This window comes from Knufia obscura (assembly GCF_036327395.1).
Source record: "Knufia obscura strain CCFEE 5817 isolate CBS 148926 chromosome Unknown scaffold_1, whole genome shotgun sequence".
In the NCBI taxonomy this organism is placed as follows: Eukaryota; Fungi; Ascomycota; class Eurotiomycetes; order Chaetothyriales; family Trichomeriaceae; genus Knufia; species Knufia obscura.
In genome coordinates, this window is record NW_027042687.1 from 988,811 (window position 1) to 1,005,808 (window position 16,998).

At 51.7% G+C, this 16,998-nt stretch overlaps 6 protein-coding genes across 6 annotated transcripts; 2 read left to right on the plus strand and 4 right to left on the minus strand.

The window, feature by feature from the left end:
* Positions 1 to 579: 579 nt before the first annotated feature.
* GYP1 (GTPase-activating protein) lies at positions 580 to 2,682 on the minus strand (the record flags this gene model as incomplete). The annotated part of the gene is made up of 5 exons (XM_064868816.1): positions 580 to 846; positions 898 to 2,298; positions 2,328 to 2,447; positions 2,594 to 2,605; positions 2,656 to 2,682. The coding sequence occupies 5 exons, from the start codon at positions 2,680 to 2,682 to the stop codon at positions 580 to 582; spliced, it is 1,827 nt and encodes a 608-aa protein (XP_064734313.1).
* A 565-nt stretch (positions 2,683 to 3,247) lies between these two features.
* PMZ80_000365 (uncharacterized protein) lies at positions 3,248 to 6,200 on the plus strand (the record flags this gene model as incomplete). The annotated part of the gene is made up of 4 exons (XM_064868817.1): positions 3,248 to 3,285; positions 3,341 to 3,622; positions 4,709 to 4,749; positions 4,813 to 6,200. 4 exons carry the CDS (start codon positions 3,248 to 3,250, stop codon positions 6,198 to 6,200), a joined length of 1,749 nt encoding a protein of 582 aa, XP_064734314.1.
* A 571-nt stretch (positions 6,201 to 6,771) lies between these two features.
* On the plus strand, positions 6,772 to 8,743 carry PMZ80_000366 (uncharacterized protein; the record flags this gene model as incomplete). The annotated part of the gene is made up of 5 exons (XM_064868818.1): positions 6,772 to 6,799; positions 6,846 to 6,871; positions 6,921 to 8,099; positions 8,158 to 8,419; positions 8,505 to 8,743. 5 exons carry the CDS (start codon positions 6,772 to 6,774, stop codon positions 8,741 to 8,743), a joined length of 1,734 nt encoding a protein of 577 aa, XP_064734315.1.
* Positions 8,744 to 9,258: 515 nt separating this feature from the next.
* PMZ80_000367 (uncharacterized protein) lies at positions 9,259 to 12,111 on the minus strand (the record flags this gene model as incomplete). Its single annotated transcript, XM_064868819.1, has 1 exon — positions 9,259 to 12,111. One exon carries the CDS (start codon positions 12,109 to 12,111, stop codon positions 9,259 to 9,261), a length of 2,853 nt encoding a protein of 950 aa, XP_064734316.1.
* A 753-nt stretch (positions 12,112 to 12,864) lies between these two features.
* Positions 12,865 to 13,659, minus strand: PMZ80_000368 (uncharacterized protein; the record flags this gene model as incomplete). The annotated part of the gene is made up of 2 exons (XM_064868820.1): positions 12,865 to 13,182; positions 13,234 to 13,659. The coding sequence occupies 2 exons, from the start codon at positions 13,657 to 13,659 to the stop codon at positions 12,865 to 12,867; spliced, it is 744 nt and encodes a 247-aa protein (XP_064734317.1).
* A 1,108-nt stretch (positions 13,660 to 14,767) lies between these two features.
* Positions 14,768 to 16,768, minus strand: PMZ80_000369 (uncharacterized protein; the record flags this gene model as incomplete). Its single annotated transcript, XM_064868821.1, has 1 exon — positions 14,768 to 16,768. One exon carries the CDS (start codon positions 16,766 to 16,768, stop codon positions 14,768 to 14,770), a length of 2,001 nt encoding a protein of 666 aa, XP_064734318.1.
* Positions 16,769 to 16,998: the final 230 nt, after the last annotated feature.

Here is a 16,998-nt window from a genome sequence, read left to right on the forward strand (position 1 = left end):
CAGAGGAATGATAGTCTTGTAGGGGTTGGTACAGTTCTTTGTGTAAATAATGGAGAACTTGTTACGATCGCGCGAAGCAAGGGAGTTCGAACAAAAGAATTCATGAGAAAGACTTAGAAGAGTGAAAATGGTGGTGGTGCAAGAGAGAATTGGAGTGCATACACAGGTGCTTCGACCACAGCATCAGAACAAGTGCGTCAGTCAGGCAGTTGACACGGAAAATATTACCGAAATTCCTTAGGGATCGATCCCCTCCTGGTCCTTATGGACAGACGCCTAAGAGCACACGACGCATCATGACAGCTACATCGAGACTCAAAGTGCAGGCAAAGATCTGGGGAAAGAAGTCAATCTGAGATTATGATGCTTGACGTCATCGCAAGAAGCTTCCGAGCAATAATGACGACCTTTGATTAGGAGAAATCGCTAATGCAGGTACCCTGATAGGCACTCTTACCTACTCTTGAGGTCTACACGTACACCACTTTTCACTTGATTGCTAGAGCTGTAGCGACAATAGATGATAGAGATGCGACGGATATGAGATTGACTCCGACTGCTTCTCGTCAAGTCGTCATCCTATCCAGGAGGACCAAGTGATCCCATAGCTACCGAAGAAGTGGTGGTCCCTCGTAGGTGTGCCCTTGAGCCACGGAACAAGCTTTGCCAGATGAATGCTTCGCTTAGCAGAAGCTCGATGTCCTTCTCAGTCCATTCCTTGGTGGGCAGGGCCTGCAAGAACATCAAGATCTCTTGGAAGTTCATTTTCATCAACTGATCAGACCACTTGACCAGAAAGGCTGCACAGACGTATAAGTGGAATTGCGAGAATCCATCTTCTTCAGCCTGTACAGAGTCAGCAGCCGAAAGTCAAGAGCGAAGGCAACGATAGCTTACTAGATACGTGTCCCACATCCTGATAACACTGCGCATGCTTAGCTCGCGCATCAGCAAGCAATTCATCCATCTGAAGCTGAACTGCATATATTCAACGTTTTCCACCTCAAAATGCTTTGCCAGCCGCTCATCTATCCTCGCTGTAAGATCTCGGAGTGCGTTGACTTGTCGATGTATTCCAGGCTGGGCCACTATATAATTGTCCTGGATACCGTCAAGAAGTTTGGACAAACACCAAAAAGTGTCTGCCTCGACTGCATCTAGTACCTGTTTCGGCAGCTGGCCTGGATCCATACCTCTTTCAATGTTTGAGTCCGTGATGTACACAGCCAGAAAGACCTGCCAGAAGGGTGTAGCCAGGTCATTGATACCTTGCACGTAGCCACTTGCAGGATGTCTCAACGCCCAAACGTACAATATCCGTTCAAGTGATCGTTGAGTAGCTTCGAACTGATACAGAGGCAAGTGCGGGTTTGTTCGAGGAACGTCAATCGCAATTTGATGCCACAGTGCTTCATCCAGTCCACGACCTCGACCAGCCGTTATTGGGGGATTTGAGGCAAGGCCTGCCAGGCCGGAATTGGTACTTGCACGATTAGTAATGCTCCCTTCTCCAAAAGCCTGCCTGACACCGTCAAGATATTCCCTCCGCTTCCTTTCCAACGTTGTGATTCTTCTCTCGCTCTGTGCTGGAAGGTAGCCGAGGAGCAGCTGCCAAGTCATCGCACGTACCTCTTCTGGCACTCCTGACCAAGCGGCAGATCTCAACTCGGGCAAAGACACCGTACTTGCTTGTAAAATGCGCTTGAATTTATTTATCCTTGAGATGCGAGTGTTGTGCGTCTCAACTTGCTTAGCTGTGGCGTCCGAGGGCAGGGGGGGATGCCGAATCAGATGTAGAGAGTTGGCTGGATCAGTAAGAACTTCTTTATACTGTGGTCTGAGGATTTTCCCATCTCCTTTATACGCGCTCGGATATGATAAAGTATTCCTCTCTTCTGCAATGTCGAAGCTGTTTGAACGGTGGTGCTGAGGCACGGCAGGACTTAGCAAATTCGGTGCGGAGCTGGTCTTTTCGAGGTCTGTGCTATAGTCGAGCGCGGAGAGACGGGTCTTCTTGGGTTTCCTGGTGTTCATGCTGGCGATACTTGGGAGGCCAAACTCATCCTCTTCATCGTCATAGACAAGTCCGTCGTCCTCCTCATCTACCGTGGCACTGCGGCTCGGCGCTCCCCAAACGCTTGACCTCGGTGAGGAGAAGCCAATGGGCGGCCTCCTCTCGGGCGACTGATACTGCGATTTATCGAAGTTGCCGGTTGGTGAGGCTCTAGCAGAAGAAGATGTAGGCGGAGTCTGCGGCCGAGATGAAGAGCCCATCGACCTTGTGTCCGGATTAGCTCGCTGTTGCGGTATAGTAGCATGCAACATACAGGGAATCGAACTTCAGCATATCTGCGTGGGAATATGATGCTCCCACCACCATGTTTCCTCTGCCGGCTGCATTGCGTGGTGTCTGAGAACGGCTCCGCCAAAATGGCGAGGCTGACCTCCTGTAAGAGTCAGTTCCTGATGGGCTTCCAGCGACGAGCCAACGTACGTACTTTGGTCTGTCTGCAATCGCATCAAATTAGCCATGGTTCCATGAAAAGCAAGCAGACAGTGCCCGCGCGGATCTATCGCAAATGGGAAGACTGACTTGGACCATTTCCTGCCAAGTTGTCAGTACAAATCGTTTCAGAATCTTGAAGGCGTTCGTACCTGTTGCTGAGGCTTCTTGTAGGCCATCTTGCTAGGGTGGGCGTAAGGGCTCGCAGCTGAGGAACAATGGAGGTCAGCGCGCAATGTGGATATGGTATACGTTCAGATGCTCGGAGGACATCGTTGTGAAGTTTTACAATCTACACAACCCCCATGGACTGCCTCTGTGTTGCTCCGTCTCTCGTAAGGGCGTTCGATACTACCTCGATGCCGTTGTTGATCGCCTGAACGCCGGCGGGCAAGAGCGACCCCAGCCAATTACGTTTGCCAAGGCCGTCACTTAGGCGTGAATGTCACCAATGAACGACACTTCAGAGTCTGCATGCCTTCCCATTGTCACTTCCTCTTCGATTAAATCACCTTCCATTCCACGAACCGCAATACCATTCTTCTCAGCTTCCACAAATTCGACTGAAGACAGTCCCTAACAAGTACTCAATTGGGATAGTCCTTAAGCCTTGACATTTGAACAGCGCCTTTTCATCTTGGTTCGACTACGCTGTTTTTCCTGTCCTTGTGATCATCTCAACACGGTTGGAAGCAGGCAACTGGTCTTCTAGCGCTTGTTGTTCTTGGTTCGTTGTCTGTCATCATGGCAGAAGAGATGGAAGAAGATCTCTTCGCTGACCTGTAAGTTGAACCATCCCTTGCTACAAAAGTCACACTACTAAGCGCGACACCCTAGTTACGACGGCGAAGAGAATGCGACCGAATCAAAAACTAATCCACCAGTCCCAACAGAGTCGAGCGCGCCAGCACCAGCAGCTGCAGAGGTCAAGGAAGAGCCTGGGTATGGGGAAGAGCCCGATACAGCAGCACCGCCCGACTCTTTCGACGACTACGCAGGTAACAATGAATACGTCAAAGAAGAGGATGCTACACCTATGATGGGCGGAGACATCGAGAGGCCACAGAGTACATTTGCTGCAGCCTCGAGAGATGAGCCATTGCAGATGAAAGAAGATGGGTGAGTCGTTCCCCGTGCGTCTGTACTCACTTGTAGAAACCCCGAATGTTCCACTAGGGTAGGTATGGTAGAAGCTGCATGGTGCGAAGGTTGTGCAAATTGTGGTGTGCTGGGCTGTCGCAGATGGGCAAGGGTGTTCAGCGGGCTTACGGCTTCTCACAACGACTGGCGTCCACACGAGGACATTGGAATGACCCAAGATTGCTACAGTTGAGAAATGTCGATCATGATACAGGACTTGAAATTGCCTTTGGAGGCATGGGTGAGGTCTATCGGCCTGCACCAGCGGTCAAAAGCTGACGTGCCAATGTCGTTGTGGGATGTGGTGGGACTCCGATCAATTCTGTTCAAGACATCGCGTGCGTCATGAGGTTTCGGATGCCGACATTGTCTAATGTGTCATGGAGGAGCGACTGGTTCACGGCAGCCTCAAGACGATTCTTATGCAGATATATTCGAGTTCAGACAGTTCATACCAAATCGAGCCACCATAGAGAGGATATGAGTACGAGAGAAGATATCTACGTCGCTGGTCTTGAAAGCTCGGTAGAGTAAGGCCATGCAATGCCAATCCTAGAAAAGACCAGTATCTTTCTCGCAACGATTGTTCCTGGTCTTGTCTCTGGCGGTCATAAATCGTGGCTTGACCATTGTGAAGATTGGTCAAACTTCGGATGCTACTGCTTGCATGCATAATGCGACAAGTGGAGACCCCAGCCATCAGGCGTCGAGTGGCGGTCCGAGACCCATAGAGGATGGAAGCATGTTCAGCGACGGAGTGATATCAAGTACGCTCAAAGTCCTCGTTTATGTTGGCGTGTCGAAGATACACGCAGGGTAGCTATGGTGTACTTGCTCTTACAGCCATCTGCCAAATTGTGTACCGCAGTACTTGGCGGAGAAACAGGATAGACAATCCCTTGTCGTACACACGGATTTGCATCCCTAGCAGTATTGCCGCCAGCTATATCGGAGACGAGAGAGATAGGATGGCGACATGCAGCTTTGATATGTGGAACATTTCGATCTTGGCACTTGCAGCAGGGCCTCACCATAGACAGTATAGCTAACGCGTGTTTACTGCAGAAAAATGTTCATTGGCGGACTTAATTGGGAGACCACGGATGGTACGTTCACGTCTCGCAACGCGTTTGCTGCCCTCCTTGCCACCCGTGTCTAACGAATAACAGAATCTCTATACGACTATTTCTCTCAATTTGGCGAAGTTCAAGAATGCACCGTTATGCGCGATGGCGCTTCCGGCCGATCGAGAGGATTCGGCTTCCTCACCTTCAAGGATCCCAAAGTCGTCAACACCGTCATGGTTAAAGAACATTTCCTAGACGGCAAAATTGTAAGGCCCACATTCTGTGAACGTTCCGTTCAAAAACAAGTCACCCTGGGATCCAGTCCTGCAGCAAGGCTTGCCCGTTTCCGTTCTCCTAGAAAGTCATACGACAAAAGCTTACATAAACGTGCCCAGATCGATCCCAAGCGAGCAATCCCACGAGATGAGCAAGAAAAGACATCGAAGATCTTCGTTGGCGGCGTAAGTCAAGATGCCACGGAGGACGACTTCACTGCGTTCTTTGCCCAGTTCGGACGAGTCGTCGATGCTACTCTCATGATGGATAAAGATACTGGCCGACCACGAGGCTTCGGTTTCGTCACGTTCGACAGTGAAGCTGCCGTGGAACGCTGCCTCGAGTTTCATCCTCTCGAAATTCTGAACAAGCCCATTGAAGTCAAGAAGGCTCAACCTAGAGGCAAGATGGACCAAGAGGAGCAGGACCCGCGAGGCGGCCGAAAGGGCAAATTCAGTAGAGACGACAGATTCGATAATCACCAATCACAACAAAATCAACCTCAGCAGAACCAGAACATGATGGGTCAAAACGGTATGACACCACAGATGATGGCTCAGTACTGGCAGAAAATGCAGCAGTACTTCGCCATGATGCAGCAAGCCATGGCTGCTCAATCTATGGGTGGTATGGGCAACATGAACCAGATGAACCCACAGATGATGGCTCAGATGCAGCAGATGCAGCAAATGCAAGGTGGTGGTATGCAAGGTATGACACCCCAAATGCAGCAACAGATGATGCAGATGATGCAAATGCAAAATGGCATGGGTATGGGCGGAGGTGGAGGTGGAAACCAACGAAACATGGGTGCAGCTGCTGCCCGACAAGCAGGCTTCTCAGCTCAAGAGCAGCAAGCTTTCGAGCAACAGAAGTATGAGCAACAGGTAGCACGACGATCAGGAAGTCACCACAGCGGCAGCGGTAGCGCTCGGGGAGGATTCAACCAGCAAGCTCAAAATCAAGGTGGACCACAATCGTGGGAGGGCATGTATGACGGCGAACCACAACCCGATGGTGGATCTCAGAACGGCCGTGGCAATGTTGGAGCGGTACGAAATAATACACCTCAGGGTAACAGACCTCCGAAAGGACCTACACCGCAGCCGAGCAACGCGCCAGCTAACGCGCCGACTGGGCCCAAGAACGCTGGTAAGCCAGGTGCGAACTTTAGAGGGGGACGAGGTGGACGATATCATCCTTATGGTCGATAGGCTCGGTCATGATAGGATGGTGGGTGTTTGAGACATTTTGACACAGTGGTATGGATTGATGCTGGCGGCATTCTGATGGATGCGCTCTACTCGATCAATGGCAAGGATAACGAGTGCTAGGTTGCATCTGCCTGAGCCGATGAGTCTAGCATCTAGTGCGGATTCTCATAGTTACGAGGGCTATTCAATAGAGATAGTCTAGCTTTTGCTGAATGCAGCATGGCAATGTATAACCCATAAGTTTAACGTCATCGGTAGTGACTACCTCTGCCACCTGTTGTTCAGCTCCCGAGGACTCTTATTGCATACGGGGCCGCTCTTGGCTTGCGGAGCCTCTACGGAATCAGGTTTCCAGGCAGAAATCGCGACCTGTGTTTGAGATCTGCGTGAAGCCGAAAAGTGAACTTTTGATCATTATCAGGAGCTGTTTCTTTTCCACGACTTTGTGCATTGTTCCATTACTACTCCTTCTCTGAGGATCGGTTCCTTCCGCAGCAAATACCAGCAACCCTGCTGTGCGCACAAAGTGTAGTCATTCTGAACAAGAGGCCGAAGCCTTCATACCTTCACCATGAATGGAGATTCATACGGCGGGCGTGGTGGGTACCGATCACTGCATGTCTGACAAGTACTAACAATTCGCAGATTCGGGACGGTCCAGAGAACATTACGTGAGCAACACAGCGATAGGAACGAATGTACATCACTAACAGACCCCAGAGCTCGCGACACGATAGAGACGACCGACGAGACCGCGACAGAGACCGCGACAGTCGGCGAGGTGGAGGCGGAGACAGACACGGTGGCGACAGAGAGCGCAGAAGAAGTCGATCGCCCCATCACAGATCGCGCAGAGACTACGACGACTCATACTCCTCCAGCCGAGACTACAGAGCACGAGAACGTGAAGAGCGCTACAGCGGCGGGGGCAACAGCAATAGACGGGACGAAAGAGAATGGGATCGCGATCGAGGTCCAAGACGGCGAGATGACAGAAGAGACAATAGACGAGGAGACCGCGACTTATTCGACGACCGACGAGGCGGAGGAAACCGTGGTGGTCGTGATCGAGGCGATGACCGTGGTGCAAGAGAAGACAGGGATGAGTTTGCTGCTCAAGCGCGTGGCGCAAAGGCCGATACTCCTCCTCCCAAGAAGCGAGAGCCGACTCCAGATTTGACGGACGTTCAACCTATCACAGAGAGAAAGAGACGACTTACGCAATGGGATATCAAGCCTCCGGGTTATGAGAGCGTGACAGCAGAGCAGGCCAAACTCTCAGGCATGTTCCCGCTACCTGGTGCGCCACGACAGCAGATGGATCAGGCCAAGCTGCAAGCCTTCATTAACCAGCCCACCAATATCGACAAATCTGCGCTTAAACCTGCAACTGCGCGACAATCGAAACGTCTATTCCTGTACAATATTCCTGCTTCCGTGAGCGACGACGGCCTCGTCACTTGGTTCAATCTCCATCTGAATGGTCTCAATGTCACAAAGGGACTAGACCCATGTATTACTGTCAACATCTCCAAGGACCGCAGTTTCGCAATCGCCGAGTTCAAGACGCCCGAGGATACAACCGTTGCTCTTGCCCTGGACGGCGAACAGATGGAAGAACACGTAACAGAGGCCAACGGCAGTGCTGCAGCAGGTGGTGTCAAGGGCCTAGAAATCAAGAGACCAAAGGACTACATCGTGCCATCGCCAGACCCAGAAGAATACAACACACTCGGAGAAGGCGGTATGTCAACAGTAGTGCCCGATTCAGAGAATAAGATCAGTATCAGCAACATCCCGCACTACCTCACAGAAGAGCAGGTCATCGAGCTGGTGAAGTCGTTCGGCGACATGAAGGCATTTGTGCTCGTCAAGGATTTAGGTGCAGATACATCGAGAGTAAGTCACACGGTAATTGTCATCAAACATGGAGTAAATACTAAAAAGGCCATTTTAGGGAATCTGCTTCCTCGAATACGCAGACAACAGCTCCACCCAAATTGCAGTCGAAGGCCTAAACGGCATGGACATAGGCGAGAACAAATTAAAGACAAACCTCGCCTCAATCGGCTTCAAGCAAGCATCAGGCATGGAAATGGGCGTCAACGCAATGTCCATGTTCGCCGGCACCCAATCGAATGATCTCGACGAGGGACGCGTCATCCAACTACTCAACATGGTCACAGCCGAGGAATTAATCGACAATGAAGAATATGAAGGTATGCACTCACCCACTTTACACTCCTTTCCTTCCCACCTCCTCCGCTCCGTCCTGTCCGAACGTGATCTAACATGGCGTAACAGAAATCTACGAAGACATCCACGAAGAATGCACCAAATACGGCCAAATCCTCGAAATGAAGATCCCACGACCGGCGGGTGGGTCCAGGCAATCAAACGGCGTGGGAAAGATCTACATCAAGTATGTTGATGGGCCGGCGGCGAAGAAGGCGCTGCAGAGTCTTGCGGGACGGCAGTTTGCGCATCGGACGGTTGTGGCTACTTATTTTGATGAGGCGAGTTTTGAGGTTAGTGCTTGGTAGGTGGTGAATTTCATGAGGTGAGGGTTGTGGAAGTTGGGAGGGAAGGAAGAAAGAAAGTGCTGTGATATAAGGTATTCGAGGTGGGTGAGGCGATTGATTCGGACATGGCACTTGAGGCAATCCGATTCGACTCGGGCAGTGCGGTGTTGTACCAGTAGCACTTTCCGTGGCAGGCGTGCCAGCTTGGATGGATGCGGTCGCGTCGTGTACAATCCAAGCAAGAATGCAGAGGATGAGGGCACCATAATCATCACTTCTTGTCGTTTCTGTAAGTTGTTGATGTGAATAGGGTCTGTCTTATCTAGCTAAAGGCTAAAGCTCGCAAATTACACATTACAGCCTCGAGAGATTCCAGCTCATCTATAGTACCCAATCTACCAAGGAGCAAGCGAGCAAGCAAGCACGACCGACAATCCGCTGTTCAATCCTTCTTTGCGTTCGATCACCCCTCCTCCGGTTCATGCATCTCCAACCCGCGCGTCGCATCATTCGCCACTGTCAGCTATTCCTCCAGCTCACTTCCTCTTTCCACCCCTCTTCCTTTTCTGCTTTGGTGCCTTCGCCTTCTTCGGTGGTTTCGGCGGCTTCGGTGCCTTCACTGGCTTCTGCTTCACCTGCTTCACCTGAGGTTGTGTCGGAGGTCTGGGCTGGGCGTTCTTCGCAGGCTGGGCCTTAGCATTAGGTTGTGCAACGGGGTTCACAGCCCTCCGAGCCTCCTGCTCCTGTCGCTTGGCAAGCTGTTTCTGTTGCTTTGCCTGCTTCTTTGCATCCTTCTTCTGTTGCTTGGCAACTCGTTTCTGGGCTTCGTGGATAAGTTTCTGGTTTTGTTGCGCGATGTACTGCTTCTGGTCTTTGTTGAAAGGAGGCTTCGGCTTTGGCTGTTGCTGTGGTTGTGGTTTTGGCTGTGGCTGTGGCTGTTGTTTCTGGTCTTGCTTCTGCGGCTGTTGCTTTGGCTGCTGTTGCTGTGACTGCTGCTGTGGTGGCTGCGCTTGTACACTCTGCTGCTGCTTCTGCTGTTTAGCGGCCTTCTTTGCAGTCCGCTTCTCTTTCCAAGTCTGCTTCTGCTTGACTCCTTGCTGTTGTTTCGCTGCGATCTGCGTCTGGTCCTGCTTCTGCTTTTCCTTGTTTTCGGAACCGCCTCCGAACAGAGACTTGGCCTGTGACTGCGGTGGCTGCTTCGACGTTGTCTGGTTCGACGCGGTAGAAGTAGGTGCCTGTGGTGCCGTTGTCGACTTCTGCGGCTGTTTTGCAGCTGCTTGGTTCTCGGCAGTATTGTTAGGGGCTTGTGGTGCCATTGTCGACTTTTCTACGTTGCTTTCTGGGGCCTGTGGTTGCGTCGATTTCGCCTTCCGCTTGGCACGCACCTTTGCAAAGAAAGCTTTTGATTTTGCTTGTTTGGCGGTCATTGGAGCGTCATTCTGCTTGACGGGACCTGAAGGCTGTGCTGAAGGCTCCTTGTTGACTTTATCACTACCAGGAACTGGAGGCTTGGGCTTGTTGGCTGGGCCACTGGACGGTTGGGTGGAACCTGATTGCTGTGTCGACATATCCTTGGTGTTCGTGCTTGGATGTTGTTGGCCGGGTCGAAGAGCCTCCTTAGGTGCCGTTGCAGTGAGGGTATCGGAGGGATCGGCCTTCGTTTCTGCGCCGACTTTGTGGTTCGAACTTGCAGCGCCTATGTTCCAGGATGGGTTCCTCGGCAATGGCTTTGTTGTATCGGGCTTCGTGTTGGTCATAGGACTCGTGACAGTGTTCTTGGAACCCGCCCGAACGTTGTTCAGGGGTGTCGGTGTATCAGATTTCAAGGCATTGGATGTAGACGGACTTGGATTTCCATTGGCAACTCCAGTTGTCTTGTTTGCCGTCAATGAGCCCGGCTGTAGCCCGAGACTGCCCGCTGACTTGCTGCTATTATCGCCTCCGGTCTTCACCCAGCCGTTCAATTGGTCTGATGCATGTGAGCTGTTAAGAGGCTTGTTGGGTTCCACCTGTTTATTGCCAGCGGACTTGTTGGCATCAGCAGAGCTTGTGCCTGTAGGAGGAAGCTTTTCAGGTACACCACCAGAAGGAGCTTTACCATTAGCTTGAGCAAGTATATGTTTCTTGTTCTTCCTGAAGAGAGCTGCGAAGCCACGCTTCTCAACTTTGGCTCCGTTCTGCCCTGAGGACGGTGTATTGGGGCCCTCCTTATCGCGACGGGCAAGCTCGTCTTTCTTGTTCTTTTTGAACAGTGCTGCCAGACCCGACCCTTTTGCTTTGGCAGTGCGATCGTTGTCCTTGCCATTGGCCTTCTTCTCATCTCGTTGTTTGTGCTTGTTTCTGCCATCTATCTGGTCTGGTTCACTGGCCACACCGGCGTAGTTCGAGGTCTCAGGTGGACTGACTGCATGAGATACTGGTTCGGGCTCGGGCTCATCGACCCAATTATCGTCTTCTGCAGGGACGGCACTTCCTTCGAAGGCGGTCGAGTATTCGTATGGGTTTGGCGAAGTGCTTCGTACATAACTTGTCTCCGACGTGACGATTCTTGGAGCAGGCTCCTGTTGGTAGGCAGAAGGTTTCTCAGCCGGGTCCTGTTGTGGATATACAGACTGTTGTTGATATGGCGGCTGTGGTGTGTAAGTAATCTGCGGCGGCGGCGGCGGCGGCTGGTACGTGGGTTGGTGCTGGTGATCAGGTTGAGGTCGGTATGCAGGCTGTTGCTGATATGTGTGTTGTGGTGGGTATACAGATTGTTGCTCATGTGGCCGATATGTAGGCTGCTCTTGGTGCTCGGGTTGAGGTCCATATGCACGCTGTGACGGGTATACAGACTGTTGCTGATAGGCGGGCTGCGGTTCATATAGAGACCGTTGTTGGTATACAGACTGTTGCTCATGTAGCTGGTACCCTAGCTCTTCGTAGTGTTCATGCTGAGGTTGGTGTGCAGGCCGTGGCAAGTATGCAGGTTGTTGCTGGCGAGCTAGCCCTCCGAAAGGATGCTCAGATCCAGCGTGGAAGTTACGTGGTGCAGGTCTAGCAGATGAAGGAGGTGTCCACTGATTCAGGCGCGTAGGCTTAGTTGGCAGGATCGGTACAGGCCGCCGTGGGACTATCGGAGGACGAAGACTCTGCGTGCCCAAGCTCTGGTGTTGCTGGAACTGTCGCAGCTCCTGAGGTGGAAATGCAACGGGCTCTTGAAACTCTGCATCTGGCTGATCGTAGTAATCGGTGCTGAGGGAGTGTGCAGCTTGCTGAACATCGCCAGGTGCATATTCCTCGTCGTCGCCGCTGACCTCCTCATCATATTCAGTGACCTCGACGACCTCCTCAGTAGTGACATACCCGTCGCCATCGTCAGGCATGGTCTCATAGGGTTCCACGCCCATGGTAGCCTGTTGATAGAGTATCCTGCTTTCTAGGTCTTGCTTTGAGGCTCTGTTTCCAGGGACAGATCTCCTCCTAAAGCGAAATTTCACGATACGCTTGAAGGTCCATCGTATGCAATGGCGTGTGCGCATACTCGCAGAAGCGTGGGTGAAGGCCTGTGCAGGGTTGTTCGGTACCTAATGAGGAGACCTTCAATGGCGGAGAGGTAGCTCTGGTCTATTGTGTCTTTGGGAATGGTCGGATGGCAATGCGCAGCCGTGGGAAAGGTGTTCTTATATAGCATGCTGGATGCTCTTGCTGTCGCCCTGACTGCTGCTATCTTAGCGTTTGTGCAAGTATGAATGCTGCTTGCGTCGTTGGCTTGGTAAACTATAGATATGAGTGGCTCTTCATCTTACCGGTTCCAAGCGGACAGACATGGTGGAATCAGCTCATCGGAAGAAAATGTACAGACGACTGATGAGTAGCAACTGCTGCGGACACAGTCTGGCCGTATCGGCCGAGGAGTCTGAATCATGGTTCTACCATCACCCAGTGCTTCTGTCGGTATTACTGATTATTGAGACTCGTCGCTGTCACTGAACTCGTTGTCATTGATGGCTGATTTGCCCTAAACGTTGGCCGTTTCATCCTTGCTGAAGGCCGACTACAAATGTATACGTGCAGTATATGCTTGTAAGGGATGTGGCCGAGATCTCTGTACCCACCCCGGGACAAGCATGGTTCCTTTACGAGTCGTCCCTCCGCACACATCACAGTCCTGCCTGGCTGATGGCAAAATCTGCCTCCATGCCTGCGTCGCGGCAGTAATCCAGGTGTGGTGGAAGGATTAAGTTACCACCTAAACAGATATCATCACCGAGATGGCAGTCAGTGCTGACCTTGCTGGCTGGCACACTTCCAAATGCCTCTCCCAAATCTGGGTCTCCCCAGAGTACAGCACTGTTGATGAAGGCAGTAGCGTTAGCAGATATCATATCCGCAGCGTTGTGGGCGACCTGAGCGCCTTGGCTGTATCCCGATACGCAAAGCTTAGTATTGGGACATTGAGTCATTGTTTGTTCAATCAGCTAGATATCGTTAGCACTCTACCAGATGCAATGTTGAGGAGGAACACTTACAGCGGCCATATTGGTACTTCCGGTGGCACTTCCACCAGCATTGAACCCGGCCACATCGGCTGGATAATCGTTGACGCCTTGTACAGCGACATTTGCGGCTCCTATCCGTGCATTGAGAGCGGCTACGAAGGGCGGTCCAACGATGCCACCAATATTGCCGCTTTCAAATGTTCCGCGTGCGAAGATGAGAGTGAATGCCTTGCAGGGAAGGCCATTCACGATATCGTTGTAAGTTGCACCACCGGTATTTACTCCCACACATCCTTGGACCGCAGCGGCGACAGATGCCGTCGGTACGGTGGCACCGACAGTGGCTGTGGCGACGACATTAGCACTGGCGCTTTGCCTTGCAACGAGATTTCCAGGAAGAGAGAGTGCAGAAGTGACGATGGAGGAAGCGAGTAGTACGGAACTAAGGGACGGCATCTTGGGCGGACGTAAGACTTGGCAACCAAGACTCAGAGCATAGATTGACGGGCAGGTGTCAGGGTTATATACACATATTACATCTCCTGCATTTCCATATAAGGAGAGACTTTAGGTCCCTGACCGTGCTCTACAGATCACAATGCTTGACCATCTACTCAGAATCCCACCTGCGACCTCGGCATCTCTAGACTACAGTAAACATTAAATAGGTTTCTGCGGAGATGTGTCCCAAAACGGACTGCGCGCTATATTATAGTACGCGTACTAGCCGTTAGCTCAAAGTATATATGCAGATCGTATCGTGCGCCCCTGTCCGCCTAACCCTTGACGAACTGATGCACTACCCAACTGGTCGCGTGCAGTCGAGAGAAGGTGGGTATGAGATGCTGCAGATTCTATCGAGCCCAGTCGATTTCACGAGCTTGGGACCTGTGATCTCTTCCACATGACTACGTGCTTTTCACAGCCAGTGACCTATTGTTGAGGAGGCTTGAACGGCAAGGGACACTGCCTCGACTGCAAACAAGATGCACATTCCTAGTTCCATCACGTCACTATTTAACCCGCAGTGCCCGGTACGAGCAAGGTCTTAAGCAGCTTGAGCAAAGCTGTCAACCAATATAATGAGCCATACAGTGCAATGATTGATCAACTGTGCGGTAGACTCTCTTCCAGAATGGGATCTGGCCGACCGCCTCCTGCCTGTTCCACACACCACTTCATGCAAAATCTACCAGCAGGTGGTCGCAATGTCCCCACACTCCTTCGATACTTCCCAGCCGCCCTGAACAGCGATAAGCCGTTGGAAAGCTACGGGACCAGAGGGTTTCAAGAGAGGCTCCTGAGGCTTGGCGGAAGCGCCTACTGTACAAGATCAAGGCAGTCCAGAGTCTTCAGACGCTTATTGGACGTTGAGTCAATTGGCATGAACTGATGTTGTCAGTATGTCTAGCTCGAAGCCACCAAACGATAGCTACTGTGAAGTCGTTCTCTAGCTCAAGAGGCATGTACATGCTCTGATGTTGAATCACAGCAGAACGCCGTCTGCCACGTCTACCTGACGCTGCGCAAGCAATAGAACGTCGACGTCATTGGTTGCAATCTCTCATCTTACATACCCTCCTCGTTCTTTGCTCATCTTCATCATCCCCATACCGAGGGTCCTGTTGACCTTGGGCTTCGCTGGTGCACTCTGGACCCTAGAGTTTTGCTTCGTGGTACCTGAGACACCTTCGGTAGTGCCTGTAGGTGCAGCCTGTTTTGGCCCATTCGCGGTGTTGGTGGGCTTCGATTTGGTGGAGGACGTGGTAATACTTGAGCTCCCACTACTTAATATGGTCGACGGAGCTTTGGACGGAGCAGTTGACGCAGTTGATGACTTGCTTGTGCCATTCGACCTTTTTGAGGCTTGAGTACTGGCGGTGACTCGTGAACTGTCGCTCACTGAGCTGACTGAAGATGGCGCGTAGTTGATGTTGCTTCCACGTCCGCCGCCGCTTTTGTTGCTGGACTCTGACTTAGCATGGGAAGTTTTGGTGTTAGTGCTTGTCCGTGAAGTACCGCTTACGTTGCTAGCTGGAGGTGGTACGTGATTAATATCAGCTATAACCTTGCTGCCGCTGTCGTTGCCGAGGACTGAACCAGCTTGAGAACTCTTAGTGCCACTGTTCGTTCGTGAGCTGTTGTTGATTGAGGTGACCGAAGACGGCGCGCGACCACTGCCTCCGTTCTTACTGCTGAGAACTGACTCAGCTTGAGATGTCTTAGCCCTGTTGCCGGCTCGCGAACTGTTGCTTATGGAGGTCACCGAGGACGTCTCGTAGCCACTGTCTCCACTCTTCTTGCTGAAGACTGACCCAGCCCGGGCGTCTCCGGCTCTGCTACCTGTGTCAGAACCGATCTGGCTGTTTCCACTATCAGATGGCTTTCTAGAAACCTGTGTGTTGACACGTTCCCAGTATTGTTGGTCGTCAATGGCATCCGGACTAGCACAGCGCCTGCTGTTGTGGCTTTCAATGTCACTGTTCCTAGCTACACTGCCTTTTGACGACCTCGTATGACGGCTTCCTGCGATACTTGAACCGACTTGGCTGATCGAATCAGTTTGAAGAACAGTGTCTGCCAGAGATGCACTGCCACCGTGCAAACGATGGTCTACATTTTTATAGACAGGGTATCCATCAGCAGTGTATCCATCAGTAGTATATTGTGCTTGTAGGTTCTTCAAACGTTGGTGTGTTAAGGAGCTAGGTGCGGACTTTTTGTCTCCGAAGCTCTTTCCGCTGACTATAGATTGGGCTTTCCGAACAACTAGTTGCTTGTGCTTGGAATTGGACACGCTGCTCCTGTCGTCAAAGCCATGCTCGGTATCGCTTCGATATCTGTCGTTTCCGCCTTCGACCTCGCTTTGGGTGCGCGAGTTACTCATCCTGCTGTGTCGAGACGCAGCCACGCTGCCAGGCTGCCGCTCAGCATAGACATCGTTGTACTGCGGCTCGTCATCGTAGTCGTACTCTTCATCGATTTCTTGTTCATTCACAGGCGCAAAGGCCTGACTGTGCGCATACCTGGATCGTGCAGTGGACCCCATCGGTCTTGCCGAGCGCTTGCGATAGCCAGATGTGTCGCTTCGTGCAGAAGGCACAGGCTTGCGAGAGACTTGACCGCCAGCATAACTCTGCTGATAGCCTTGGTCGACTTCATCAGCCCACTCATCAGCATGGCTTGAGGCCGCACCTTCTGCACTTTCATATGAATTGATCGAATGCTGGTCATCGTCTGCTTCGAATAGTGACTCGTTGGCCTCTATATCCTGGTTCCCACCCACGCTTTCACTCTCATATGTACCGCCAGATCCGTGGCCAGTACTGCGTGTCCTATTTGAGTAATCCAGCTCAGTATCTTTCTTGCGTCTAACCTTTGCCTTGCGGCCACCGGATTGCACTATACGAACGCCAGTTGCCTCACTAAATCCTTTGTACTCCGTGCTCGTCGAGCCGAAAATGTCGTGTCGAAGGCCTACTTCAACTCTCTTCGGGGGCTTGCCAGCCTTCTTGGCTTCAGTTCCGACTCTGTGTAGCTTCCTCATGTCGCCCAGAAAGGACATGACTGCTTATTGAGGTTGTCTGTAATTCCAAGTAATTTGAGCAGTGGATCTCGTCAGTGTGAAATGTTTCCGCATATGTTCTATTGTGCTTTGCAAAGGATTTGGCCTCAGCACCGGGCATGACGACCGAGGGACTGGTCCTCTTATAGGATACTGGATGCCTTGTTGGCGACATGACTGCAACCCGCGGCGTTTACTGAACCAGGAGTCAACTTGATGACAACAAGTCG